The sequence below is a fragment of the Megascapheus bottae genome, chromosome 1 (assembly GCF_031878675.1).
Source record: "Megascapheus bottae isolate mThoBot1 chromosome 1, mThoBot2.hap1, whole genome shotgun sequence".
Classification (NCBI taxonomy): domain Eukaryota; kingdom Metazoa; phylum Chordata; class Mammalia; order Rodentia; family Geomyidae; genus Megascapheus; species Megascapheus bottae.
This window is the reverse complement of record NC_143509.1, coordinates 57,257,799-57,285,026: the sequence shown is the minus strand read 5'-3', so window position 1 is coordinate 57,285,026 and position 27,228 is coordinate 57,257,799. Positions and strand designations below refer to the sequence as shown.

At 40.2% G+C, this 27,228-nt stretch overlaps 1 protein-coding gene across 6 annotated transcripts; it reads right to left on the bottom strand.

The window, feature by feature from the left end:
• Positions 1–125: 125 nt before the first annotated feature.
• Positions 126–27,170, bottom strand: Hspbap1 (HSPB1 associated protein 1). Of its 6 annotated transcripts, XM_090345388.1 has the most exons (9): positions 25,906–25,958; positions 23,139–23,266; positions 16,350–16,535; positions 13,406–13,608; positions 7,501–7,637; positions 5,375–5,546; positions 2,352–2,435; positions 973–1,083; positions 126–714 (listed from the first exon to the last, which is right to left on the bottom strand). In XM_090345388.1, the coding sequence occupies exons 3-9, from the start codon at positions 16,486–16,488 to the stop codon at positions 175–177; spliced, it is 1,386 nt and encodes a 461-aa protein (XP_090201514.1). In that variant the 5' UTR covers positions 16,489–16,535; positions 23,139–23,266; positions 25,906–25,958; the 3' UTR covers positions 126–174. The 6 variants fall into 6 exon arrangements, with proteins under 6 accessions (XP_090201514.1, XP_090201503.1, XP_090201511.1 ...); XM_090345377.1 differs by lacking the exon at positions 23,139–23,266 and having other exon boundaries at positions 25,906–27,170; XM_090345385.1 differs by lacking the exon at positions 23,139–23,266 and having other exon boundaries at positions 5,375–5,492; positions 25,906–27,170.
• Positions 27,171–27,228: the final 58 nt, after the last annotated feature.

The following is a 27,228-nucleotide window of genomic DNA, read 5'->3' as shown; positions in this document are numbered from 1 at the left end:
CAGGAGCCAGAGACAGGAAGATTTTGAGTTTGAAGTCAGCCTTTGAATTCATCGTCTCATATAGAAAGATTCTGCTAAAAAAATAAATAAATAAAAATAAAAACCACAAAAAGAACACCCAGAGCTTAAAAAATGCTTTTTCTTGTTATTTAGAAAAGTTATCCTCTAGTAGAATCACAATTTTTTCCCTTGTATCAAAAGTTGTGCCACCAACTTGGTTACTTGTGGGTTCACCACACAGTCCAGCAAGTCGTCGGTGGAGACAAGTGCTCGGGGAGGAGCTGTGGTGCTGATGGAGGCAGCTGGCTCTGCCAGAGCATTTTCACATTTTTTCATCACCAGTTGCCTCGTGGCACAGGACAGTTTTACAAAGAGTTCATCATCTTTGTAGACAAGTCCTCCACCATTCCTTTCAAATGCACCTCTTCTTTCTGAAGGGAGTTCTTCAGAGCTTGGCATCACAGGCACTAGATGAGGACCAAAGGGGCTGGCTCTCTCCCGCTTTGTGGGTCCCATAGTTATGGCTGCACTCTGGCTGTATGTGTCCTTTACCTCCAGGGGGCTGCTCACCTTTAATTCTTCCTTTTTGGTGCTCTCCCCCTGTGTTCCTAGTTCTTGAATTTCTCCCACTTTAGATGTTCTATAATGATCAAGAAAGGCAGAAACAGCTCCATTTAAATAGTGGCAATTGACTTCATGGGATGTTTCTTCCACCTGGTGATAGAGACAAACCCTTCAGGATGTTTGCATACACTTAGGAAAAGTAGGAAGTGGTGCAGTGGCTCAATGTAGTAGAGTAGTAGAGTGATAGCCTTGAGCTAGAGAGCTCAGGGACAGCACCCAGGACCAGAGTCCAAGCCTCACGACTAACAACAACAACAAAAGTCACATGGGAAAAGTAAAAATGAATGTATTATCTAGGCTAATTCACAATAGGAATCCAAAGCCGCAGTGAAATCCAGAATCGCCTACCTCAGTGGGGTTTAGCCAGGCTCTGGTATTGTGTGGGTTCTCTGCAGTTTTCAGTGCACACACAAGCATCCTGGTGATTGCCTCTTCCACTCGGGCTAGATGGTCTTCTTCCTAAGTTAGATTAAAAAAAACACAACAACAGACCTTGTTAGCATTCATCTTCTCACCTCTTTGTCTAAAAGAGAATATAACCTCTTTTAACAGTGTGTTCTGTTCTCATTAACTCAAGCTCAGTGACAGAAAGAAAGAGTATGCTAATGGGAGAACCATGACATTTGTGTCTTCACAAATGTTATCTGGAACAGATACAGAATAGGCCAATAGGCATATTTAAGTGTGTATATTGCTAAGTCATATATGCCACCTGTGTGCTTCACCCACCCCTTTCTTTGACATGTTTAACATTTTCAAAGAAGTATCACACAGAAGACACCCTCCTATGGAATTAAAAAAGCAAGTTATTTGAGGGTTAGAGAAAAGCTATAAGAATGAGGTGAACAGGTTGGGTGTGCAGATTAGGACTGCAGAGTTTGCTCTGCGTTAGATGCCTATGACTGGGGATATGAGGAAGAAGTGGAAATCCATTCAGATGTCACTTTCCCAAGACACTACACATATACACTGGAGCATTCATGATAAATGACATCAAAAGCACCAACTTTTATTCATCAGAAACACCTAAGCAGGGAACTACAATCAGACACCTGTAATATCCACAATTAATATAGATATATAGCTACGGATAAAGTGAGAGAATGGACAGGATTAGGTGGTAGAATAAAGCTCCTTCCATTCGACTACATGAATGCGAAGGATCAGAGTAACTGTCAGGAGAGACTATGACCCAAAGAGAAAAAGAGAAAGCCTAGGAAATCACAAAAGAGGTAACTAGACAGCTGAAAAGCTACAGAAAAATAGAAAGATGACACAGAAAAAAAAATAGGAAACAGTCCAAAGCTCCCATGTGGACATGGCAAGCCTGGGCTAGACCCTCAGGTAAGCCAGGTGACTGGAGAATAGACTGGAATGACTAGTGAATGGATAAGCCCACAGCGATTTCAAGGCTTAAATCCAGTGCAGGGAATCTATTGCTCCTCTTTTGCATGGCAGGCTAATATTTAAGAAAAAAGCCATTTTGTCAACCCCTCTTCCATTATCTTGGAGAGTTATATCTTGGGGGAGGGAGGAAGGGAAGAGGGGAGGAAGAAGTTTCTGAGGCTTTGAAACAAGGAACAATAGCTCAGGAAATTTGGGGTCAGGGACAGAAACACAACAATCGGAACGAACTCATCCTGGTGTAGAGGCCAGCAAATTCATTACCAAATTTCATATCTTATGAGCAGGGACTTCATTTTTAAAAGAACAACAAAAAAACGTACCAGCTCAATCCATGAGTTTATACTGACGCTGACTGGATCGATGGATTCTACATAATGCCACCAGTGTCTGGGAACAAACAGAACCTGAAAATCAAACAACAACAACAACAAAAATAGCACAAGTACAGGGCATTTCATTTTTATGTCAGAGTCAGATCTGATGAGGTTGCTAGGGAATCTGTTCTTCCTGGTTATTTTTTTTTTTGGGTGGGGGAGGGCAGTCCTGGGCTTGAGTTCAAGGCCTGAGCACTGTCCTCGGACTCTCAAGGCTGGAGCTTTGAGCCTCAGCACTATTTCCAGCTTTTTTCTATGTATGTGGTACTGAGGAATAGAACACTGGTCTTCATGCATGCTAGGCAAGCACTGTACCACTAGGCCAAACTCCCAGCCCCTTGTCACTTTTTTTTTGTAATTGACAAGTTCACATGCCAGCTTTTCTGCTCCTCTTAATCCTTTCTGTCTACATTTACATTTTAGTGAAGGCTTTTGAGATTCTAATTGTCTTCCTCATTGCAAAACAGTTGTCCAAATCCTGAGAAAAGACAGAAATTTCTGAGAAATGTGCAAGTAGAGGACTTTGTTTCTGTTCTTTCACAGTTCAAGATTTGGCTGGGACAAAAACATGAGCAGGGGTATCAATGTGTGAGAAATAATGCACATACTACCTGACGAATGTAACTGTAACCCCCAGATACATTATCCCAACAATAAAAAGGAAAAGAAAGAAATTTTAAAAAGATTCAGCTGGTGAGAAGATAACGATGGGTGTGTGGCATTATAGCAACAATAAACTTGAGACTTGCCAAGTAGAAAAGGAGGCCTCAACTAGGGAGGTCTACAGTAGGAGGTCCAGATAAAGGGAGACTTGAATCAGAGCAGGGGCAGAAATTGAACAAAGAAAAGAATGAGGACAAGTTAGGAAGGAGAAGTGACACAGCAGAGAAGTTGGCATTGCTGAGGGAGAGCAGGAAGGTCAGTGTCACACGTGCCCAGGAGGAACTGGCAATAAGAGTGGAGAACAAGTGAGGGCCAGTGAAGGACCCTGAATCCAGAGAAGGGTGGTGGGTTTTAAACTATACGTGTCAGAAGTTCTGCTAAGAAATTCTGAATAGAAGGGTGATTGAAATTGTGACATTAGGACAGTCTCAGAAGAATATTCGGTCCAATTAGTGACTGCTTTGGATTTAGATAGACAGGGTCACTAGACAGAAAAGCATTGGAGGTAATGGGCAGCTTTTAGGTTTTGGAATGAGAAACTTAGTGGCACAGAGGTAAGAGATGGAGAGCTGAGCATTAAGGACATGGACTTAATGATGAAGATGTTGTTTTCGTCTGGAGTTGAAGGTTTGGTCGCATGTCAGCAGGGAACAGAAGAGGGAGGAAGTAAGGGGCTGTGTTCCAGTATTCTTCCCTGAGAAGCCCTCAGTGACCTAACGCCCACCTCTTCTGTTGCCTGCTAACACGAGGTGAGCACTCAGGAACATGGCCTATTCCCACCACATGTACTGCTGCCAGGGCCCAAAGCAACAGGCCATGCACCAAAACTTTTGAACACTATGAGCCAAAATAAATCTTTTTAAAATCATGTAGGTATTTTGTGTATGTGTGAAAAAGTACAGGGCCTTGTATTCTCAAAAAGTGGAGCTCTACCATTTCAGCCATACCTTTACTTCCAACTTCTTGCTGGTTAATTGGAGATAAGACTCTTTACAGACTTCTCTGCCCAAGTTGGCTTCAAATTAGGACTCTTAGACAGCAGCCTACTGAGTAGCTAGGATTACAGGCATAAGCCACAAGGACACTTCTTTTTTATTACATTGATTTTCTGAGGTAATTTTTTTTCCTGTTCTGACAGTGACAGCTGATTAATGAAGAAGTCACAAATATCCTAGCATATGCTACAGCTGTAGTAAAATGGTGAGAAAGAGCCATCGTATGGTGGATTAAAGACGAAATTAAAGAAAAAAAAAACAGTCATTTAAATTTGGCTATTAAAGGGACCAGGATCATGGCCTAGTGCTAGAGTGCTTGCCTAGCAATTCCTCAGTACCACATACACAGAAAAAGCCAGGGCTGTGGCTCAAGTGGCAGAGCACTAGCCTTGAGAAAGCTCAAGGACATTACCTAGGCCCTGTGTTCAAGCCCCAGTACTAGCCAAACAAAAAAAGATGAAATAAAAAAATGTACTGGAAACCAGTTTATACCCACTAGAAAGAATTACTGTAAGAATTATAGTAATAAAAAGCAGCAAGTATTGGAGAAGATGTGAATAAATGGAACCTTCATCTATTACTTGTAAGAATGTAAAATGGTAGAGTCACTGTGAAAAACACAAACTATATGAGGCATTAATTCCACTCCTAAATATTTATTTACCTGGAAATGAATGATTGTTCCAACAGTTTACACATTAAAATTCATAGCAGCATTATTTATAACAGATGAAGGATAGAAAGCACCCAATGTGATTAACTGGTGAATGAATGAAATGGATAAATGAAATGGTCACTTGTGGGACATGAACTCTAGGCCTGGACACTGGTCCTGAGCTCTTTAGCTCACAGGCTTTACTGCCAGGGCTAGCTTTGAACTGCAATCCTCAGGTCTCAGCCTCCTGAGTAGCTAGGATTACCGCTGTGAGCCACTGTTCCCGGCTTACATATACTATCTTTAGAAATGTTTCAGAAAGATATCCATTCTTGATCAAAAGCAAACTTTTCACAATTTATTTTGCCTGTGTTTTCTGACTATCCAAAAGCATTCCAATCTGCATTTATGTGTCTGGGTTCCCAAACTTTGAAAAATGTTCCAGTACCTGTGCTTTGAAACCTTCTCTTAACCTGAGTGAAAATTGTGTCTACTCTCCTCACCAACAGGAGGCACTGTGTTGCCATCACCCATCACTGCTGAGACAGCTCTTTCAGCAGCAGAACTGCAGGAGGAAACCATTCTTGTCTGCACTGGGGGCAAGCACAAGGCACCAGGGGTATAGCAATGGTGTCCTGTGCCAGACAACTCATTACCTGTCCTGGGCTCAGCGTGACCACATGTCTCCGAGCTTGCTGGAATCCAGGGAAATGCTGTAAGTCAGGATTGACCACATTGACTTTACTGAACACACTAGATTCTTCATATGGGATTCTGGTTGGATAAAGGAAAGGTGTATCTTCAGGAGGAAAGAGATGCCATTTTTTCCTAATACCAAAAAAAAAAAAAAAAAGATACTAGTGTTCTCCATTTAAAACAATTAGGTAAGAAAGTAGCAAATCCATGTTCATTTTTACTCCTTTAAGTTCAAAACCAAGGAACACAGGCGCCAGGTCAGTGGTCTCCTGGGCCTCTTGTTCAGAGCTGAAATGCCCTCTAACTCATCAGCTGAAAGTGGCTCACTGCGAATGGGTATCTCATGACTCTGAGCCAGCCTCTTTCTTTGCTGGGAATTCTCATTCCTATCTCAAATCAAAGTCTTCCTTTTCAGGTGTTTTCTCTCTTTGGTTTGAGTTTTGCTCTTTCTCTGAATGTAATAAATGTCTGTCTGTCTATCAGACAATCGTGGCTTAGGGATGTAGGTCAGTGGTAAAGTGCTTGCCTAGCATGTACAAGTTCCTGATTCAGTTCCAAAACAAATAATCAAAAAATCAGGTTGTAATTTTCTATCTAAAGATTAAAAATCACCCCATGTACTCAGGATCATAATGTAGGTCAGCCCAGAAATATACAGGAGCCCCAAAAGGCCTAAAATATGGCTCAAACGATAGAATGAAAGCTCTGAGTCCATAATCAAGAACTATAGAGATTAATAATGACAATGACAATACTTATAGCAATTGTAATAATACAGAGTAAAATTATTTTTTACCAAGTTTATATATATATATATATGTATATATACATTTATTTTTTTAATTTAATTAATTTATTTTGCCAGTCCTGGCCTTGAGCTCAGGGTCTGAACACTCTCCTTGGACTTTCTCAAAGATAGAGCTCTACCACTTGAGCCTCGGCACCACTTCTGGCTTTTTTTTTCCCCTATGTATATGGTACCGAGGAATTGAACCCGGTCCTCGTGTATGCTAGCCAAGCACTCTACCACTAGGCCAAACTCCCAGCCCCAAGTTTACATTTTTTTTTACTATGGTTTTCAACAACTCATCTTATCAAAGCATGAAAATGTATTTGTAGCAACTGTTAAAAACATGAAACTAAATGTGAGGAAGTCCATGTACTGCTGACAATGCCTCAGAAGACATTAACTTGACCATGTTTAACTTTAACTTCTAGTTAACATTGGGTGTGCTCTAATCACAGCCATCAGAAGGCTGAGGCATGAGAATTGGGAGTTGAAAGCTCATCTGAGCTATGCTATGTAGAGAGTTCTAGGTTAGCCTTAGCTATATAGCAAGAGGATGTCTCAAAGAAAAATCAAGTAACCAGGACAATATCAACCAAAAAACTCTACAGTGTATAGGAATATGGTTTCAAGGGATCCTTGTTGAGGAAAACTCACAAATGCTGAACTGAGTGAGTGGGTGGGGGGTGTGCGGGGAGTGGTTCAAGACATAGAACACCAGCTGTGAGGAGGAAAAAAAACCCAAGTAAGAGTGTGAGGTCCTGAGTTCAAGCCCCAGGACCAGCACACACACAATATACTGCCAGACATTTTAGCCCTTTAATTTCATAGGGACAATAGACAGATGAAGATTAAAAAAAAAACAAAAACACCCAAAACTCGTCTATGGCAATACATATGACATTGGTCTACTGGTGGGCCCAAACTACAGTTTAGAGTTGAGAAGGACCAGGCATTCCTTTGAGAGCCCAGGAACATGGTAAAGCCTCCCATGAACATATTATGCAACTCTTATTTACGAGCATTCCTGCTTTTGAAGGAAAGTTTGCAATGCACACACATAAATACGCTTAAGCAAGAAAGCTAGGGCCAGCTGAACTGGTCATGGAAATTCTGGTCATGGCTAAGAAACTTCTGTTTCTTAGTTCACATGGGCGAAAGAGAACATGGGGGAAGAGCTATGCTCGGCCCCACATCAGATGTACAGTATGAAGCTGTGACTAGGGCTCAGGGTCCTGTCATTTTTCCTCTGATTACTCACATCACACTCAGGCATGTACTTGCACACAGACTCATTACCTTCCCTGTACCTGGAATACTAAGTTGCAACCATATGAGTCCAGATGACAAGGGGTATGGGCTCCCATGGAGCCAATCCACAAGGTACTCTCTTGTCCATTCCTTCCAGGGAACCCGAAGTCGGACCATCTCACGTCCTGTTTTGAATTAAAATTACAATCCATCATGAACCAACCAGTCCTCTGTTATGCCAGAGATGACCATTTTCTCTTGTATATCTACTATGGCATTTGGTACCTCTTCTACATATAGAGGAGGTAAAGTTTCCAGGGCAAGCCATAAATTTTATTAAAAAAAAAGTAACCTCACTATTAGAAGTCACTCAACAAACAATAACTACTTAACTTCATGCCAAGAACTTTTCTGAAGGCTTCTGATCAGTGACCAAAATAGACCAAAAAAAAAAAATTAAAAAGAAATCCAGATGAAGCTTACATCTGTTGTAGACACTAAACAACAGGTACAGTTCTGCAGCCACATGGGGAATAGTGGCTCAGGCAGTGAGTGCAGTGGAAATATGACCGAAGCTCACCTCAGGAAGCCCATGGGTCCTTGAAGCAGTTCCATTATTTGTGGGCATAAGCAACTTATTACTTCTGTATTTTTAGGACCACATAAAAAAAGCCTTCTTTCCGAAAGACTAGCAATCTTTTAAAACTTTACTGCCAAAGCAGTAGCTCATACCTACGAGACTCAGCCGAGAACTCTGTGGCTCGAGGTAGGGCAGTAGTCTTGAACTGAAGAGCTCAGAGACAGTGCCCAGGTCCAGAGTTCAAGCCCCACAACCAACAACAAAAGCTATATGGCAGTTGGAGATTCTGCATTCGTAGGTATGAGCTACAGCTCATATGCTATGCCACATATCATTAAAAATTTTTTGTATAGTTTTAATATATATTAAAATTTTCAGAAAAGTACTAAATAACTTAAGAATGGATCATGCTTTGTGCTTTGCAGTTTTATAAAGAGTTGTTTTGAAAAACTGAGTTACTTTGAGCATAAACTCATGATTTATCATGATTCATATATATATTTACATATACTATATATATATAGGTATATGTGTGTAGTATTAAGTCTTTATTTCTAAATGTTAAGTGTAAAATATTGGATTTGGTAGAATATGCTTTCATATAGAAAGAATCTTTTCCTCCTAGGTGAGTGTAAGTACTCATAAGTTTACTGTATCTTCCAGTATAGTGATGAGTGACACATTAAATACACAGCTGTTTAAATCCCCTTTGCTTTAGGGTATGGGCATTCTAGTAGTTTTTTTTTTTTTAAATTACACATGAAGGTAATTATAGATACAGCAAAATTACATTTCAGGTCCATAAAGACCACACACAAGGTTTGATACAAGAACCACTGCTATACCATGTCCCTTATATGGACAAATACTTCAGGTTAAATTTGAACCCTTCAAAGGACATTATACATTAGCAAATACTTGTCTCTCTCTCTTTTTTTGGTTGGTGGTAGGGCTTTAATTAAGAGCCTGGACATTGTCCCTGAATATGTTTGCTCAAGGCTAGTGCTCTACTATCTTAAACTACAGTACCACTTCCAGTTTTCTGGTAGTTAACTGGAGATAAAGAGTCTTATGGACTTTCCTACCCTGGCTGCCTTTGAGCCATGATCTTCAGATCTTAGCCTCCTGAGTAGCTAGGATTACAGTGTGAGCCACGGGTAACCAGCTGTCTTTTAAATTTACAAAAAAAACCCTTCGGGTATATAAACAGAAATAATTCTCTACTCACCAATAGACCAGCTACAAAGCAAAATTCTAACATGCAATTTACTTGTCAGAAAGTCAGTATCATCACGAAGCCAGTATCTGTGGTTCATCCCTGTCATCCTACCTACTGAGGGAGCTTCAAGTTCCAAGCCAGGCTGAGCAGAAGTCTATGAGATCCTGTCTCCAAAGAACTAGCAAAATGACAGAGTAGAGACAAGGCTCCTGCTCTATGAGCAGGAATACAAAACAAAAAAGGGTGCAAGAAACTGAGTTCAAGTCCTAGTAGTAGTGTGCAAGCTCATATGTACACATACACACACACTATTGGTCATCAGACTTTTAATCATTACGAAACCACCTGCTTAAATTCAACATTCCCTCAGAGGTATGTAATAAAGTCCAAAGCAGGTTACAACTACTGTTCTATTTATTGCATGTGAGGATTATGCATCGGGTGGAACTTTAATAAAGATTTCTAACTCTCTGAAGCCAATCCGAATAACATAAAATGGAAACTACCTGAAAAATATTCTTGGGAGAAAATTCCCTTCTGCTGCTGGGTCTTGTACATGCTACACTGCATATGTTAATTCTTAATTACCTCAATAACAGGATATTCATTGATAACTGAAAAAGGTAAAACTTGTCATTCTTGAGTAATGAATTAGAGTTTAAGAAAAAAAACCTTACTGTTCCTGTCACAAACTCATTATGTGCCTTCCAGAAAAAGAGGACAAAGTGTTCAAAAATGGTTTACTTAGATAAGGCAATGATATGGTGTATAACTGAACAATAATGAAACTACTTTGATATACAAAAATCACTTACATGTCAAAATCATAATTTTAAGCTGCCGAGATTACCACATCACTTTCCAACCATATCAATACATTTTTCAGTATATGTATTCATATATTTAAATTTTAATGTTATACAATAGATTAATTTACAGAGCAAAAGAGCTATTGTTAGATGGGAACAGCAAGGAAAATTAGTAAGTAAAAACATTAAACCAGTAGAAGAATACAGAGAAAAAAGAATGTCTTATTGAGATTGACAAGTGCTATGCTTGATTAACTAGATTTGGAAAGAATAAGGTCAGAAGTATTAATCAAAGACTAAAGAAATATCAAAGCAATAAATGATAAGAATAGAAGAAAAATACACATGCCACAGATCTGTCATACATTTAGCATATTATTAGTAGTTTGGGGGAATGAAAAAGTATTAGATGGGGACCAGGAGTATTGCCTAGTGGTAGAATGCTTGCCTAGCATGCATGAAGCCCTGGGTTCAATTCTTCAGTACCACATACACAGAAAAAGCCAAAAATGGTACTGGTGCTCAAGTGGTAGAGTGCTAGCCTTGAGAAAGCCCAAGGATGGTGTCCAGGCCCCATGACTGGCCAAAAAAAAAGGCATTAGAGACAACCTCAAGAGCTTAAAATATAGGAACAAGACATGCTATTCTATGCGATGAACTATTTAAGTAACAATTCAAATAAAACATATGAGGATATCATATAGAAGGCAAAGGGAGATGGATGTGAAGTGGATGAGGTTCAACAGCCTGGGCTGAGTCTGAGTTAGGTGCTAGAAAGTGGAATCTATCAAGCAGAAACCAAGAAGGGCATGACCAAAGGCCAGAGGTGACAAGTAGTGTGGAATGTCCAGCCATGAGTGAGGAGACTGCATAGGGGCTTACAGGTAGGCTCAGACACCAGAGAGGTACCTAAATGCTGTCATACACAATCTTTAAGTAATGAAAATAATTAATATATTTTAATATTTAATTTCATAAGGAACTGTTGTTGAATTAGAAGAGGAATTAAGATAGAATTATTGTGGAAGTGCTATTACATACCAGAGACTTTTGGAGACTCAAAGGACCTGAGAGCTCAAAACTATTTTCATAGTATTTATTAAAATGTTTGAAGGCAGTCAGGGCAGGAAAGTCTATGAGACTCGTATCTCCAATTAATCACAGAAAAAGCTGGAAGTAGTGCTGTAGCTTAAGTGGTAGAGTGCTCGCCTTGAGCAAAAGGAGCTTAGGGACAACACCTAAGTCCAAAGTTCAAGGCCCAGGACTGGGAAAAGAAAAAAAAAGATCCATTATATTCAAGATTTTATTATTTTATTACAAGAGTAAAAAGGGCTCCTTGGCTGTATACTGTGACAACTGAATTTTGAAGAAACTATCCCATATCAGGTTTGACATGATATGCAAAAATTCTGAAAAGTCTATTAAAATGTTCCTCCTTTTCTCAGCTGCATATATATGTGAGGCAAGGTTTTCTTCATATCCCTCACACACACCAGCAAATTCAACAGCCTAACTGGAGAAGCAGATATGACAATCTGGCTGTCTTCAATAACCAGATTTAAAGAGACATAAAAATGAAAAAGTATACTCTTTTAATGACATTAAAAGGTTTTAAATATATTTACATTCTTTAAATTATGTCATTTATATTTAACATTTAATGGGCTTATTATGTGATTATACATAAATTAATTATTATTTTTTTATTTTTTAGTCAGTCATGGAGCTTGAACTCTGGGCCTGGGCACTGTCCCTGAGCTCTTCAGCTTACGGCTAGAGCCCTACCACTTGTGCCACAGCAACACTTCCAGCTTTTTCTGTGTATATGGTACTGAACCCAGGACTTCATGCATGCTAGGCAAGCACTCCATCACTAGGCCACACTCTCAGCCCCACATGAATTCATTTTTAAGGTCTAATGTTTATTAATCAATTTTATACCAATATATGCACAACAACAAATTAGATTTGGGAACTGACTAAATTATAATAAAGAAAACAAAACAAGAACTTATGTAACTATGATGTAAGAAGAGTTGGTGCCCAGAAAACTTCAAGATAAAAGATAAAATTCAATGGACTTTGTTGTTTGTAGCAGAATATATCACTATAATAGGAGCTGACAGAAACCTCATTTGACTATAAATACCAGATTTCATAAGGGCTTAACTGGAATCCCAGTACATATACAAAAAGGCTGTCTTTTACATCCACACTTAATGGCCAGGTCACATGCCTGCCCCATGGGGTCAAAGGAACAGCACTGGAGGCAGCAGGGACCCAGTTGAGCTGGGAGAGCCCCGGGAAGCGGCATGTGCTCGAATGCTCTGAAGGCATAGTGTCAGCTCTGGAGGAAGAACTCATTCTTGGTTGCAGAATCTTTGTCCCTCATTTTTCTTAAAATGGGGATAAGTATTAAATCACTGAGTTACTAGGAGGATTCTAAATATAAGGCACTTAGAAAAGGACCCAGGACAAGCACTTGATATATACTACTATGTTACATGTCTCACCTGTAATCCATGTTAACTCATAGAGAAAAGAAACTGTGAGCAGAAAGAGGCAAGGAAGTGGTGATAAGTGAAAGGAGCTGGGGTGGAAGGTATTCTCCCCCAGAGGACCAGGGGAGGGGAAGGACTCTGGAGTGCTGTCAGATTCCAGTGGGAATGAGCTCCTACTCCCACTTCTCACCTATACTTAGGACAATGCAAAAACCAGAACAGGTTGTCTTCAAAATCACCCAGAGGGCAAACAGGATATTTAAGGTAGACTAGACTTCAAAGAAAAGTGGATATAGCAGACTACAAATCGTGGTCAGTGTCAACACAGGGCAATAATGTTCATATTCTCACTTCTACAGATAATTCATTCCCATATTTCTGAAGTCTATCTACTATTGAATACTAGAATTCTCTGCCTCAGGCCATAAACCATCTAAGAAAAAGAGCTGTACTTCAACATATAGGGGGGCAGAGACAGCCTGGTAATAGCCCAAACAATGCATCTCAGAGAATCAGCTTTGTACCTATACACGGAACAGAAACTTCTGTATAGTTTAGGAGGAAATAGTCTTATATTCCACCTATGTTTCTAGCACATTTCAAAGGCAAAGGAGGGGTGTGGAGGAAAAGATCAGCAGAAAAAACTGACATGGCTGCTCATCTATGTGAACCAAATGTCATGTCTCTGGGCAGACCTTTCCACTCCATTGGGTTAACTTCCAAATACAGTGACTACCGATGGCAGAAAACAGCAGCAAAGAAATAAGATACCAGGAAGATGTAGATTTACCATCTTTCCTTGTGAGTCAATCCTCACCAAGACTGAAAGGAATTCATTACTTACCTGGAATACATCTGCCCTGTCTTCAAACAGACTAATAAAATATTTATAGTCAGCATAAGCCCAGAATTTGGAATGATCATAATCTCTAAATGGTCCAGAAATATCAGGTTGGTAAGCATTCCAGATCAGAAACTCTTCAAGTGTAGCCTCCACGTAACTACATGCTGTTTCAAACTGAGGAACTACAATGCAAGAAAACATAACTTTAAAGGTATTATAAGGAGCAGTTTCAAATCATATTGATAACTTTTTAAACAAAGGTAATTTCTTTTTACTTATTTTTTGTTGTTGATGATTACAGGGGTTTGAAGTTGGCCCTAGCACTTGCCTGAGAAATACTCTCTACCATTTAAGACAGTCCTTCTGCCTTTACTTATTTTTCTGATAGGTCTCAAGCCTTTTATCTAGGAGCCGATGTCAGATCCTGAATCTCTCATCTCTACCTTCCACGTAGCTGGATTACAGATGTGGGCCACCATAAAGATGTGGCCCCTCAAAAGTAACTTCAAACCCCCACCAAAAACCCCAAAATATTATATTAACAGTAATTAAAATTAATTTTATACTAGCTATATAATTAGAACCATTTACATAATTCACAGTAAAACATAAAAGTAAAAATCTCTTTTACTCTAAGCTGAGTCTGGTAGTGAACGTCTGTAATTCTGCCACTCATGTGGGAGAGGCAAGGAAGACGATGATTTGAAGCCAGTCTAGGCTTTTTTTTGTAAGTTTATTACTACAGAATTCAATCCAACCCATCCAATTGAACAGAAAGTCCCTTAACTGAAGCCACTTCCCTTGGTGTGGGTGCACTTTCACAAACAAGTCTACACTGAAGCCCCCAGATCCTGGATTCATTATAGGACTTCATTTTCTATCATAGCAAGATCTACATGTTAAAAATGAAAATCTAAAAATCTAAAAATTACACATGAGAATTGTTACTGTCATAAGAAATTAAAATGACAGAAATGACCTTTTGGATTTACATAATGATCTCGAAATAGAATCTTTTCACAGTCTACCCGAAGGAAGAGTACAAAAGTGCTGTCTGACTTCATTATCGGGACAGTTTCTCTCTGGGTAGCATACTTGTTTTTCTTAGGTTAGTTTATGTAATGGAATTACTCCTGTCTACTTTTATTATTAATGTTCTTTTATTTACTGTTGAAGTTACTTCAGCATCTGGGACTTTCATCCCACTTACTGCAAAGTGTATCTAAGTTCAGGATTTGGTACAAACTGAGCTCAGTTTAAGCTCTCATAATAAAAAGATCCTAAAATATTATTTGCCCACCAGGAAAACAGTGTGATTTTCTTCAAATTCATTTTCAGAGCTTAATGAGTTTTCATTTTAAATCCCATCAGCATTTCAAAATTGGTTTGGATGAATAGAAATCAATGATATCTAAGAAAAAGAATAATTAATGTAAGCTAAGGAGAAGAGTGTTTTCAAGAGGTTGGAGAGATGGGATAAAGCTAGTCAGTGGAAACTAAGTTATACACAGGAGATTAATTTCCAGTGACTAGATGGATGTGGGTTGTTAAAAATATTCTCTCTCCACAATGAAATGATGGAAGTTTAAGGAGAAAGATAATTTGATTTAGATAAGATGATTACATGCAGTAAAACAAGACCTGCTACATAAATACATATATATATACATAATACATATATATATGCTATGTCAATTAAGAATTTAAATATATAAAATAAAAATGAATGAGAGTACCAGGCAGAGTGAGCTGAACTTTGTGGGGTTTTCTGGTCAGTTGTGGGGCTTGAACTGTGGGGCCTGGGGCTGTCCCTAAGCTCTTCAGCTCACGGCTAACACTACCATTTGAGCCAAACTTCCAGTTTTCCAGTGGTTAAAGAGTCTCATGGGAATGTATTTTTAAAGTAGCTTATGTAACTGTAATTCCTTTGTACCTCACCTTTATAATAGTAATAAAAAACATAGAAAATGAATTTTAAAAAGTATGATTATTTCATGTATTATTATTAGGTTATATATTAACGTATCATTATAGTATTGTAGTATTGAATTTTCAGTCAGATGGGAACATAAATAATAGCATGTTAACAAGTATTTCTTAAATGTCTTCCATGTTCACTGAAGCATGATATGTCTAGCAACATGCATACTACATGAACAAATACATTTTCATTTTGTATGAGAAATTAAACTCATTTTTTTTGTCTTAAAAAAAAAAAAGGTGGGATGGGTATGTGGCCCAGCAGTAGGGTGCTTGCCTAACATGTATGAAGCCCTGGGTTTGATTCCATACACAGAAAAAGCCAGACATGGTACTGTGGCTCAAGTGGTAGAGTGCTAACCTTGAGAAAGCCCAAGAATAGTGCCCAGGCCCTGAGTTCTAGTTCCAGGACTGGCACAGAGAGAGAGAGAGAGAGAGAGAGGGAGACAGAGAGAGAGACAGAGAGACGGGGGGGTGGGGGAGGGAGGGAGGGAAGGAAGGAAGGAAAGAAGGAAGGAAGGAAAGAAAGAAAGAGAAGGAAGAAAGGAATGCTATATTAGGCCAAACTATTTTCCAGAGTTTCTAATAAAATTTTCATACCTAAGGGGTCGGGGGGAGTTGCCAGTGGCTCACACATGTAATCCTACTACTCAGGAGGCTGAGATTTAAGGATCTCAATTGGAAGCCTGGAAGCAGGAAAGTCCACTACACTCCTATCTTGGTTCACAAAAAGCAGGAAGTGTTGCTGTGGTTAGAGTGCTAACCTTGGGCAGAAGGAGCTCAGGGACAGCCCAAAGCCCAGAGTTCAAGCTACAGGGACAGAAAAATAAATAAATAAATCTATCTATTCAGTAGATGTTGAAAAAGAATAGTAAAGTTAAAAAAAATTGCAGAAATAAGAAATCCCTGCTGGGAAGGAATGTGAGTCAACAGACATTGTGATGATAATGACTTTTAGCCCTACCTGTATCTTTGCTTTTCAGTCCCATTCTGAACCGTATTTGCTTGCTAGGAAGGAGCTTTGAGACATGATTGGCAGTCCAATGTTGTGCTGGCCAATCAGAAGTCATGTTAAAGAAAACTGCAGGTTGTCGTAATGACATTATAATTTCTTTTGCTTTCTCTGGTGTAAAAGGTTTGACATGTTTACCTAGGGAGAAAAATACAATAGGTAACTAAGAATTTATTCCATTTAATACGAAGAAAAATAGTTAATATTGTTTCTGTTTGGCAATTCAGTGTAATTACACCTCATTTACACTCATTTCTTATTGTTTATAGAAATATTTGGCCTCATGGGGCTGGAGTTTGGCGGTAGAGTGCTTGCCTAGTATGTACGAAGACCTGGGTTGGATTCCTCGGTACCACATACATAGAAAAAAGTGGTGCTGAGGCTCAAGTGGTAGAGCTCTAGCCTTGAGAAAGTCCAAGGACCGTGCTCAGGCCCTGAGCAAGCCCAGGACTGGCAAAAAAAAAAAAAAAAAAGATATATTTGGCCTCAGAAAGAACTATTAATCCGTTTTTTTAGAAGAAACATTAATTCTTAAGTGATTTCTTTCATATTAAATGCTAAATGTTTAAATGTTGATTTTGTGTGTGTGTGTGTGTGTGTGTGTGTGTGTGTGTGTGTGTGTGTGCCAGTCCTGGGGCTGAGCACCATCCTTGGGCTTTCTCAAGGCTACTGCTCTACCACTTGAGCCACATCATCACTTCTGGCTTTTTCTATGTATGTCCTACTGAGGAATACAACCCAGGTCTTTGTACAGGCTAGGCAAAGACCTACCACGAGGCCAAACTCCAAGCCCCCTGATAAATTCTTTAAATCTAAAAAGATGAATTTGTGATAAAATACTTCTTGAACAGAGGAAATACTACTCTACAGAAGAAATATTATTTTTATGGAGTTCTAGAAATCTTCCAAATGATGTAAGCTAAGGAGCCAAACACCAGACAGATGGCACTGAAACACATTGCTGGATCACATACCAGTTAGCCTCTACCTGAGCACCTACGGCCTAAATCCCTGGCTTCGAAAACCTTAGAGCCATAAGCCTCTCGTTCTCAAGGTCTAGAGCAATAAGATTGCACATTTGGAAGTTCAGATCAATTAAGTCTCTCACTCTGAAAATGTGGAATCTGTGATTGTAGGCTGCCAAAAAGCTTCTGGTTTGAATACCCAGCCCATAAGCCTCTGGAATCCAGCACTTAGGAAGCTGCTCACTCTTAGGCTTGCTAGCTGCAAAGAGTAAAAGGACCCTCAACCAGCTGTGTTAAGGTACAACGCTTTATCCAGCACTTAGTTCAAGTTATCTAGATTGCAATACACATGCCTTCCTGGACATGGAGTACCTGGATTCTATGTGTATAAAAATGGACAAGTCATATTTTTCATACTTTTAAAAGGTTTGTGAGTCTGCTACATGAAAGGTAAAGTCTCTGACTAAAACTGACATAAGACAAGATAGCAAGAGAAAAGCATACAGACTTTATTTAGTAACTTTTTAGAAGTCCATAAGAGTCCTCCTAAGAAAAATGAAGAATGCAAACAGTGACAACATAATATTTACACACCACAGTAAACTCTGAAAATATGGTAAGACAAAGAGACTTGGGCTAGGGCAAGAAATGAAAGAAACATGACCAGAAGTCAATAGCTAGTTAACAAGGTTTATGCAGATTTTTCACTCTTCTAAGCAGCTCTGGTTAGAAGAGTAACTTCCTCCTGTTACAGGAAAGTACCTTTGCCAGTTTTATCTCAAAGGAAGTCAAAATGGTTTCTGGCATTCCTGTTTTCCAAGTGCCTTTAACCTCAAGTAATCAACATATCAAAATGCCATATTTTAATTCCTCCTGCTATGTAAAGATTTGATAGAGTTGCGAGTGTACTTTGCTATAGAGTACTTGCCTAGCATGATCAAGGACCTAGATTTAATCCCCAGTCCCAGCACTGGGAAGGAAGAAAGGAGGGATGGAAAGAAGAAGATGTGGGGGCATAGATGGACAGGAGATACATTCAAACCCTGTTGCTCATGACACATAAATTTGAATCATCCCCCCCCAAATGAAGCAAAAGCCTCAAAAACCCATCCATTATCCCAGTTACTCATATTATGAGCATGCATATATATTAATTATAGTATACAAGTAGAAACAAAATATCTACTATCATATTATAACAACAAATGTAAAAAACCTAATGCTATGAATATATTTACTAAATAATGATACATTGTACATGGCAGCTATTGTAGAAGTGTACAGAGTGGATGAGAAGAGAGAGTAGGGGCTGAAATTGATTTAAAGTGTTATTGCAATAGCAATGAGAGAAGTGGGATAATAAGGTCCTTAAAAAAATATCAAGGCTGTCATTGAGGAAGTCAGGAAAAACAGAAAACACAGATGAAGAAATACCAAGAGAATAATATCAAAGACTATTTCAACCAGAGACGTGGGTGAGTGGTAGATACAGTCAAAACAAAACCAGAAGTTTCAAGACCGTAATTTGCTAAATGACATAAGTCAAGTGCAACAGTTTGTTCTCATTAGAATATGCCTTATTTGATTTTGAACATGATCATCATACTAATATCTATTTACTGTGCTCATCTTTTCCTTTAAAAAGCTTATAAAATGCTGACTGAGAAAATATTTTATTTCCATTATCCATAGGATAAAACGGAAGCTCTGAGGTTAGATAAACGGGAACTAGACATCAGGTTTCCAGATTCCAAGTCCACTGCTCTTCCTATTGTACAATCCTACTGAGGGTTGAACATTCTGGAAAGAGTATGACCTGAAAAGATCACTATGGTCAGGAAATCTAAGTCAATTCATAGATAACAATCCATGTGTGGTCTGGCGAGAGAGATTAAATTTGAGGGATGAGGGAGCCTGTTTTGCCTGCAGGAGATACTGGTAGTTGTCTGCCTACTTAATACCTAGCCTGTTCTTCCTTATCAGCAGAACTCTGGGGGAAGAATGGCTGAAAAATTGTATTTCTGAGATTTCTTTATGGACAAGAGTGGACAGAAATATCCACCTAGAAATTGTTGAGTCAACCTTTTGCCTTAGAAAGTAGCCATTTTGGAAAATACAAGGAAAGCCTAAGATACTGCAAAGGTTGTCAGAAGAATGCAAAGATGTTCATCTTTGTGGCAGCAAACTAACATCACCAACATTTACCTCCTGAATTCTTTGCATTAAAAACATACTATGTTCAAGAATCTATTATTTTTCATAATTAGAGAAGCACCACACTTACTCCAGCAAGAGCATTTGAAGAACAACCATTGTCACTCTATAAACTACTTAGGTTGGATGAATCACGGCTGGTCTGACACTTGTAACATTTCTTTCAGTTTTCAATATAGCAAAATAGTCAACCTTTGAACATTTTGATTCTAAAAATTTAAAGAGCAGAGAACGACAGAAGCATTTTCTAAGTCATTTAGTTAAAATATGGGTAGACATTTATTTATTCTAATTTTTATCTTAGATCACATGGCTTTGGGTATTCCCCCTACAGCTGCAACTCTACCACTTGAATCACAGATTCTTGGTGGTTAGCTGAAGAATATCACAGACTTTCTTGGCCAGGTTGATTTTGGATCTTGAGCCTCAAGATCTCAGCCACCTGAGTAGCTAGGATTACAGGTATGAGCCACCTTATACCCAATGGGAATATTGTTTTAACAAAAGTTTCATGGAAATTAATTTTTTTCTCCAGCAAAATGCATCAATTTAACAAGGTATTTAATGATCTGATCTAAAAATCCCAGACATCAAGAGGCCTCCAAAACTAAAATTTGCTGAGAATGCACCTAGCCTAATAATGGATACACATTAAGTGCCAAACATTTGCTAAATAAATGGAAAGTGCTATAAAGTGTGTGTAAAAGCAAGCAGGATGTTCTCCATAAGAGGAAATTAGCATACATTGCAGAATTTCAAGCCCATCAGTGAAATAAAACAATCAGCTGGTTGGGAGATAAAACTAATTTGGTTTCTGATAGTTTAATCAACAATGAAGTTGGCCATTAAATTAACTAGTTTAAATCTTATAATTTTCCTTGAAGAAGAATGCAAGGCTACACTGGATTAATTAAATAGCCTAGGGATGCATTCAGTCATTACATGCCAAGAATATTTGCAAAGAGCTATAAAAATTCTAAAGTAATTTCAATGGTCTTTAAAGGATACGTAGGTTTAGGTCTCAGACTGCAGCAAGCAGCAATTTCTAACCAGATGACTTAGAAATTGTTATAAAAAAGATTAACTATCCAGGTGTTGCACCACAATCTTTTTCTCCCTTCAAATATAGCACATTCAGTCCATTTGTTACAGCCTAGGTTATAATTATTCTTTGGAGATAAGAAAACATCAAAGACAAATTGCCCGATTCTCAGAGACTTTCAAAAAATTAATGCAAATCACAAATGAAAACATAATTTCTCTGAATTTTCCATCAATCTTGCTTCAGCCAATAAATACCTACCATGGATTTATATATGAGATTTAGAATAAAAGAATATGAAAGTCACCAAGTTTCCAAAAAACCCTGATAGAATGTATCAAAGACAAAGATCTTGAAATGCAAATTGTCTTTCATGTTAGAAATAATACTAATGGAAAATTTATAGATGGTCAAACACAGTTTGAAGGCAACCATAGGTAAAAAGTTGATGAGACATTATCTCAACAAATAGGCTTATAATGGCGCTGTGGCTCCAGTGGTAGAGTATTAACTAGCCTTGAGCTGAAGGGCTCAGGGACAACACCCAGGCCCAGAGTTCATAGCTCCATAACCAACCAAAAAATAAAAAAAAGAAAGAAAAAAAAGAAAAAAACAAAGGAAAAACCAATAGGCTGGGCAGTGATGGTCATATGCCAGTCACTGCAGGTACACAGGAACCATAGGGAAGGCTACACTGGCAAAAACCAAAGGTTCTATCAAAGAAGGGAAGGGAGGGAGGGAGGGAGGGAAGGAAGGAAGGAAGGAAGGAAGGGAGGGAGGGAGGGAAGGAGGGAGGGAGGGAGGGAGGGAAGGTAGGAAGGAAGGAAGGAAGGAAGAGAAAGCTGGACACCAGTGGTTCATATCTGTACTCCTAGCTACTCAGGAGACAGAGATTTGAGGATTGCTGTTAAAATCCAGCCCAGACAATAAAATCCACGAGACTCTTATCTCTAATTAACCGCAAAAACCCAGAAGAGGTGTTAGAGCTCCTGTTACAGAGTGCTTGTTTTGAGAACAAAAGCTCTGAGACAGTGTCCAGGCCCTTAAATTCAAGCCCCAGCTCAAAATTAAAAAAAAAAAAAAAGGAAATCATGGGCCCTGATGGCTCACACCTGTAATCCTAGCTACTCAGGTGGCTGAGATCTGAGGATCTGCCGGGGCTCGAATGTCCGTGAGACTCTTTATCTCTAATTTGCCACCAGAAAACTGGAAGTGGCACTGTGACTCAAGTGGTAGAACGCTATCCTTGAACTGAAGAGTTCAGGGATAGTACCCTGGCCCAGAATTCAATTCCCATGATTAACCAAAAAAAAAAAAAAAAATCAAAATCTTGTAGAAGATGGTATGAAATGAATTATAATTCAATGAAATGTCACAGGAATACAGTGTAAAAAAAATCTAAGTCCTGACAAGGTAAGGTAGTTTATCTCCAATACACATATACATATATATATACATATGTATATATACACACATACATATATATGTGTATGAAAATATATGATTTATTAGTATGGAAATTATTATGTCTACATATTCACATATACATGTGTATGTAAAATATTAAAACCAGTGGAGTAGTAGCTATGATGTGATGATGTCAGAAGACTGGTGGAATCGTATCTAACATTATTTGTACTTAAGGTTTAACATAAATTTATACCAAATACAATTTTCCATTTTGCATCCATTGTTTTGTAAGTACAAACTTATAAAATTCTTCTGAAAGTGGCATAATGCTTAGGTAACATGATGAATGGTCTGGAAGGTGATCCTCTGCCACTGAGAAAACACAGCGTCAATGTCAAGGCTGCTGGGACATAATTATTATTGCCAAGCTTGATGTACCATGAACACCCCCATCCTGAGGCTGGGCACATGGGTTAGGTACAGGCTGAATATTTACCAAGGGTCCATAGGCTGTTGGGATTCCTCCTATCCACTTGTTTTTTTTGCCAGTCCTGGGTGAACTCAGGCCCTGCTCATTGTCCTTGGGCTTTCCTCAAGGCCAGCGCTCTATCACTTGCGCCACAGCACCACTTCCGACTGTTTTACCAAAGAACTGAACCCAGAGCGTCCTGCATGCTAGTCAAGCACTCTACCACTAAGCCAAACTCCCGGCCCAGAAATCTGTTGTTATTTTTTAAATGAGGATTTTGAGATCCCTCAAAAGCTGAGCTGTGAGATCGGAAAGGACTGGTGGTGTGGAATGCCTCCTTCCAGAACTCTGAAAGTTTCCCAGAATCGTCAATCAGTCCTGGCTTGAAGGAAAATCAGTTTTATCTCCTGGGTGTAGGTTATTTCCACACCAAACTTTCTGGGAACCTGAAAGTAGATAGTCATCTACTGCTTCTTAAGATTAAAAAAAAAAGTTGTTTGTCACTTTAGTAAAATTATACCACATGATTGGCGCTTGTGACTTCAAAGATTAAGATTGTATCACATTATTGGTGCTTGTGGCCTGAAGGAAATTGTGACTTCACTTTCTGTGTATGTACCTGTACTCTACTCAATAAATACCTTGTAAGATGGACCTAGGACACCTGAAGCTGGAAAAGACTACAGGTCCCTGGTGCCACAGACCTCAATTCCATGGTCTGGTGTCTGTTACTGTTCCAGGTCACTGTGGGTTGCGACAGAGGGTAACACTAGAAAAAAAATGGTGTCTTAAATGCTAATATTCTGGCTAATTTATATTCAAAATTTCTGTCAAAATATTCTAACTTAAGCTTCTTATGTTTTCTATAATTCAAAACAAACTGATTATTTCGTCTTACTTTCATTTAAAATATCTAACAGTAGGTGATCAAATGGGTACCTGGCACCCCTATGTCTCAAGAAGTACTATTTGGTTATTTGAAATTTGATAGGGAAGGGGGGAAACCCAAGGGGGGTGGGTAAGGGTACCAAACATGTGAAAGGGTATCAATATATGTGAATTAATGCACCTTCTATCTGGCAAATATCATGTAACCCTTTTATTAATTACAATAAAAAATATTAAAAAAAAGATGAGACTAAATGAAAGGATCTCTAGGATATCGAAACAAGAGCTTTAACTTGAATGATTGTTGTCCTTATTGTTGTCCTTAATGTACTATGTTATTTCTCTTCTCTTTTTTTGTCCTTTGGTTAGTCTCATATTGTTACAGTATCTTACCTTGTTATCTGGTATATTGTATATACATTTATTTACTTATATGAAATAGGAAAGGGAAGGGGGGAAAAACAAGATGATTGGGAGGGTTTGAGAGTAGGAAAATAGGCCCAAAACATGAGAAGGGGTATCAATGTGTGAGAAGTAATGCACCCACTATTTGGCAAATGTAACTGTAACCCCTCTATACATTACTCGATATTAAAAAATAAAATTAAAAAGAAAAAAAAAGAAGTACTATCATAATAGCACAGCAATGAAAGCAAGCCAAAATGTCCACTGATGGATCTATGTTTTCTCTACTCTATGTTTTCTCTACTCTTACATAATAAGCATATCTGGAAAGCTTCAAAGAAGGATCCATCGCACAATTTCATGCTCCATAGTTCCATTTCCTGCACTGAGATATCATCACTGGCTCCTAATTATCACAGCCCTACAGTAACCATTCCAAATGCTCTTAACTCTCAAGTCCACATCCTCATCGTTTTCTCACATCTTCACTTATATGATGCCTTGTTCTGTTCTTCTGAGAGGCTTGAAACCAGGATGCAAAGTTGACATCGACTTTATGAGAAATGAAGAAAGGCGACAAAAGTTTGAGGGAATTTGCGATGAAGAACGTTAGGACATTGGCAGAAGGATCTCAGGCTCTTATTGCATAAATACCCAAGGGTTAGCCAGGATTTTTTTTTCCCCCAGCAAAGATCAGTAGGTACAAAGAGACTAAAAACTGGTTTCATCTTAGGTAAGTGTTCGTTTTTTCTCTTTCTTTCCTTCCCTCCCCCATAGTAAAATGCAAGAAAGGAAACAAGGTATTTTTTTAATTGTAGGGATAATGTATAGAGGGGTTATAGTTACATTAGCCAGGTAGTAGGTGCATTATTTCTCACACATTAATACCCCTTCTCGTGTTTTGGAAACAATGTTTTTCAAGGGACGGAGTATAATAATAAACTATGGCATGCACTCAAACCTGGGTAATGGGGCATGACCGACAGTAGACTGCAAAGATTAGTGAACTGGAGGTGTTGTTTCTCCTTGCAGCCAGATAAAAGTGAGCAATAAAGGCAGTAGAAAGTAGTCAGAGTACAGACGTTTATAATGTGCTTCTGTGGCTGGAAAGGGGGAGCTCCCCTTCTAGGCAACCTCCTCGATCTCCAAATGCACCCATGTGGTGCATTTCTTTCTTTCTTTCTTTTTGGTTCATGAGGCTTGAACTCGGCCTGGGCGATGTCCCTGAGCTCTTCAGCTCAAGGCTACCACCCTACCCTTGAGCCAAGCCCCACTTTCCGTTTTCTAGAGGTTAACTGGACATAAGAGTCTCTCGGCTTTATAACTTTGTATTGCCTGGGCTGGCTTTGAACCTTGATCCTCAGGTCTCAGCTTCCTCAGTGGCTAGGGTTACAGGTGTGAGCCACCGCGCCCGCCTCCTCTGGTGCTTTCCTTATCCCTGTCTCCTAGAGGCCCTAGCACCACTACGAGACTTGTCACTTTGTCACTATCTCATCCTCACCCATCTCAAACGATTCCCTTTTTGGAAGTATTTGTTTTCTCCATGGGGACCCCTCTGGACCCCCCCTCCTGGTGAGGTTGACTGGCATAGATCGTAAACCTGTGTGTAAGTGTAACCAGGAAATGACTCACCCACCGTGTCTGGTTAACGTAGCCTGAGAGCACAAAGCATAACCCTCCACAACGTTTCCGGATCCCTGTGGCAGGATTCGGAACTGCATCAGAGGCACCAAGCAACAACAATCTCTCCTTAGGGGTCTCCAACTCTCTCATTTGTTAAATCCCGTTTCCAAAGGAAAGAAATTCCTGCTCACCTCCATTTATCTCAAGGATAAGCTCCAAATGTCTCCATTTTAATCCCTTGCACATTCAAAACATCCTGATGCATGCTACAGCCTATCACAGAAAGTGGGACTACGTGCCCTGGTGGGAGGATCATCAAAACATACAAGTCATAAACTGAGGTGGGGGGGGGGGATATCTCTTTCCTTAGTTAAGTCACTTTATCCCTGGCCAAATGCAAGGTCAGGAGAGACCTATGATGAGAAGGCCACACCAGAGGGACAGACATGCATTGGGTTCGTATCTAGGTTCTGATGGCGGCCTGACACTTACCTTCCTCGCCTGAAGCTCCAGCGGCTTGGGCTGGCTGAGTGCAAGCTTCGGAGCAAGCTGCCATGGCTACAGTGAGGCGGTTGGAGCTGCAGGTAAATTGGAAGCCAGCGACCGGAAGTAGCTACGCGGTTCCTACCGCTCCCCGCCTCCCCCAGCCAGTACGCCGGAACTCCCGCCCTCGGGTCACGTGACGGCGCTGGGCGGGGCCACGCCCGTTTGTTTTGGTCTGGGGTGGTTGAAAGGCTCCGAGCACGTGGTGTGGTTTTGGCTCTTCAGCCGGCGCAGACCTTATCCTCCTCCACGCAGTCTTTTCTTGGCTTCACGTCTCCTCTGCTTGCTTCTCTGGCCCTTCTCCCGCCCACTTGCGTTGGCCTTTGGGCGAATGCTGTGCTCTTCTGTGGGGATCCCAGGGACAGCGCCCTGGGTCTGCCGGGGCGGCCGGGGATCCTTCCACCCCCCGGCAGCAGGCGTCTTGCTTTTGTGGATGCCGGGGTAGACAAACCCGAGTGTCCTTCGGCTGCGTTCCTGTGACTCACCCCTCATTCCAAACACGCCAAATTGTTTGGCTTGGGTTTTCAAGGTCATTGACAGCTGTCAGGTTTCAGGGTTCAGGGAGACCTCAGACCCTCGCCGGTCACTCTCGGTCTTATCGAACTCACAAGAATGGGCCTGGGTCGCTTCATCTTCTAACCGTCATCAAGACTGTCTGGGAGTTTACCGGCTAAGTGGTGGGCAAAGTGAGCAGAAAGAGTCTCTCTGTCGGTCTGTCTCTCTCACACATACACCATGGCTACTTCATTGTCATCTCACTGGATATCGAAAACACAGAAGGATAAATGAATAAAATACCGAATGGGTACACTGAGAAGAAGTGAGTTTCACGACACACGCCCGGCGCCCCTCCTACACTTCAGTCTTGTAGGGCCTATAATCCCTGAAGGCAGAGCCCCAATAAACATAAAGGCAAGCTTAAAATAGAAGCAAGCCTTAGGTGAAGAGTCCTGAGGTCAGCGAGCTGCCAGCTGGCCACGTGGTGTGACCCCGGGCACTTCTTCCAGCAATCCCGGTGGCCTGCTCCACCCCGCGGCTACAGCCTCCGGGGGCGCCTCCCGCCCAGACCTAGCCGCGAACCTCGCAGGATTTCTCCGTGTGTGTGTGTGTGTCTCTCTCTCCCTCTCTCTTTTCTTCCGGGTCCTCACTAGGACACCCGGGTTCTGGCCCGCGGGCTGCTGTCTTGTCCCCTAACCCCTCGAGGGCCGGGAGGACCCCAGAGCCCCCGCGCTCGGACCCCGCCCCGCCCCGCCCCGCCCCGCCTTCAACCCC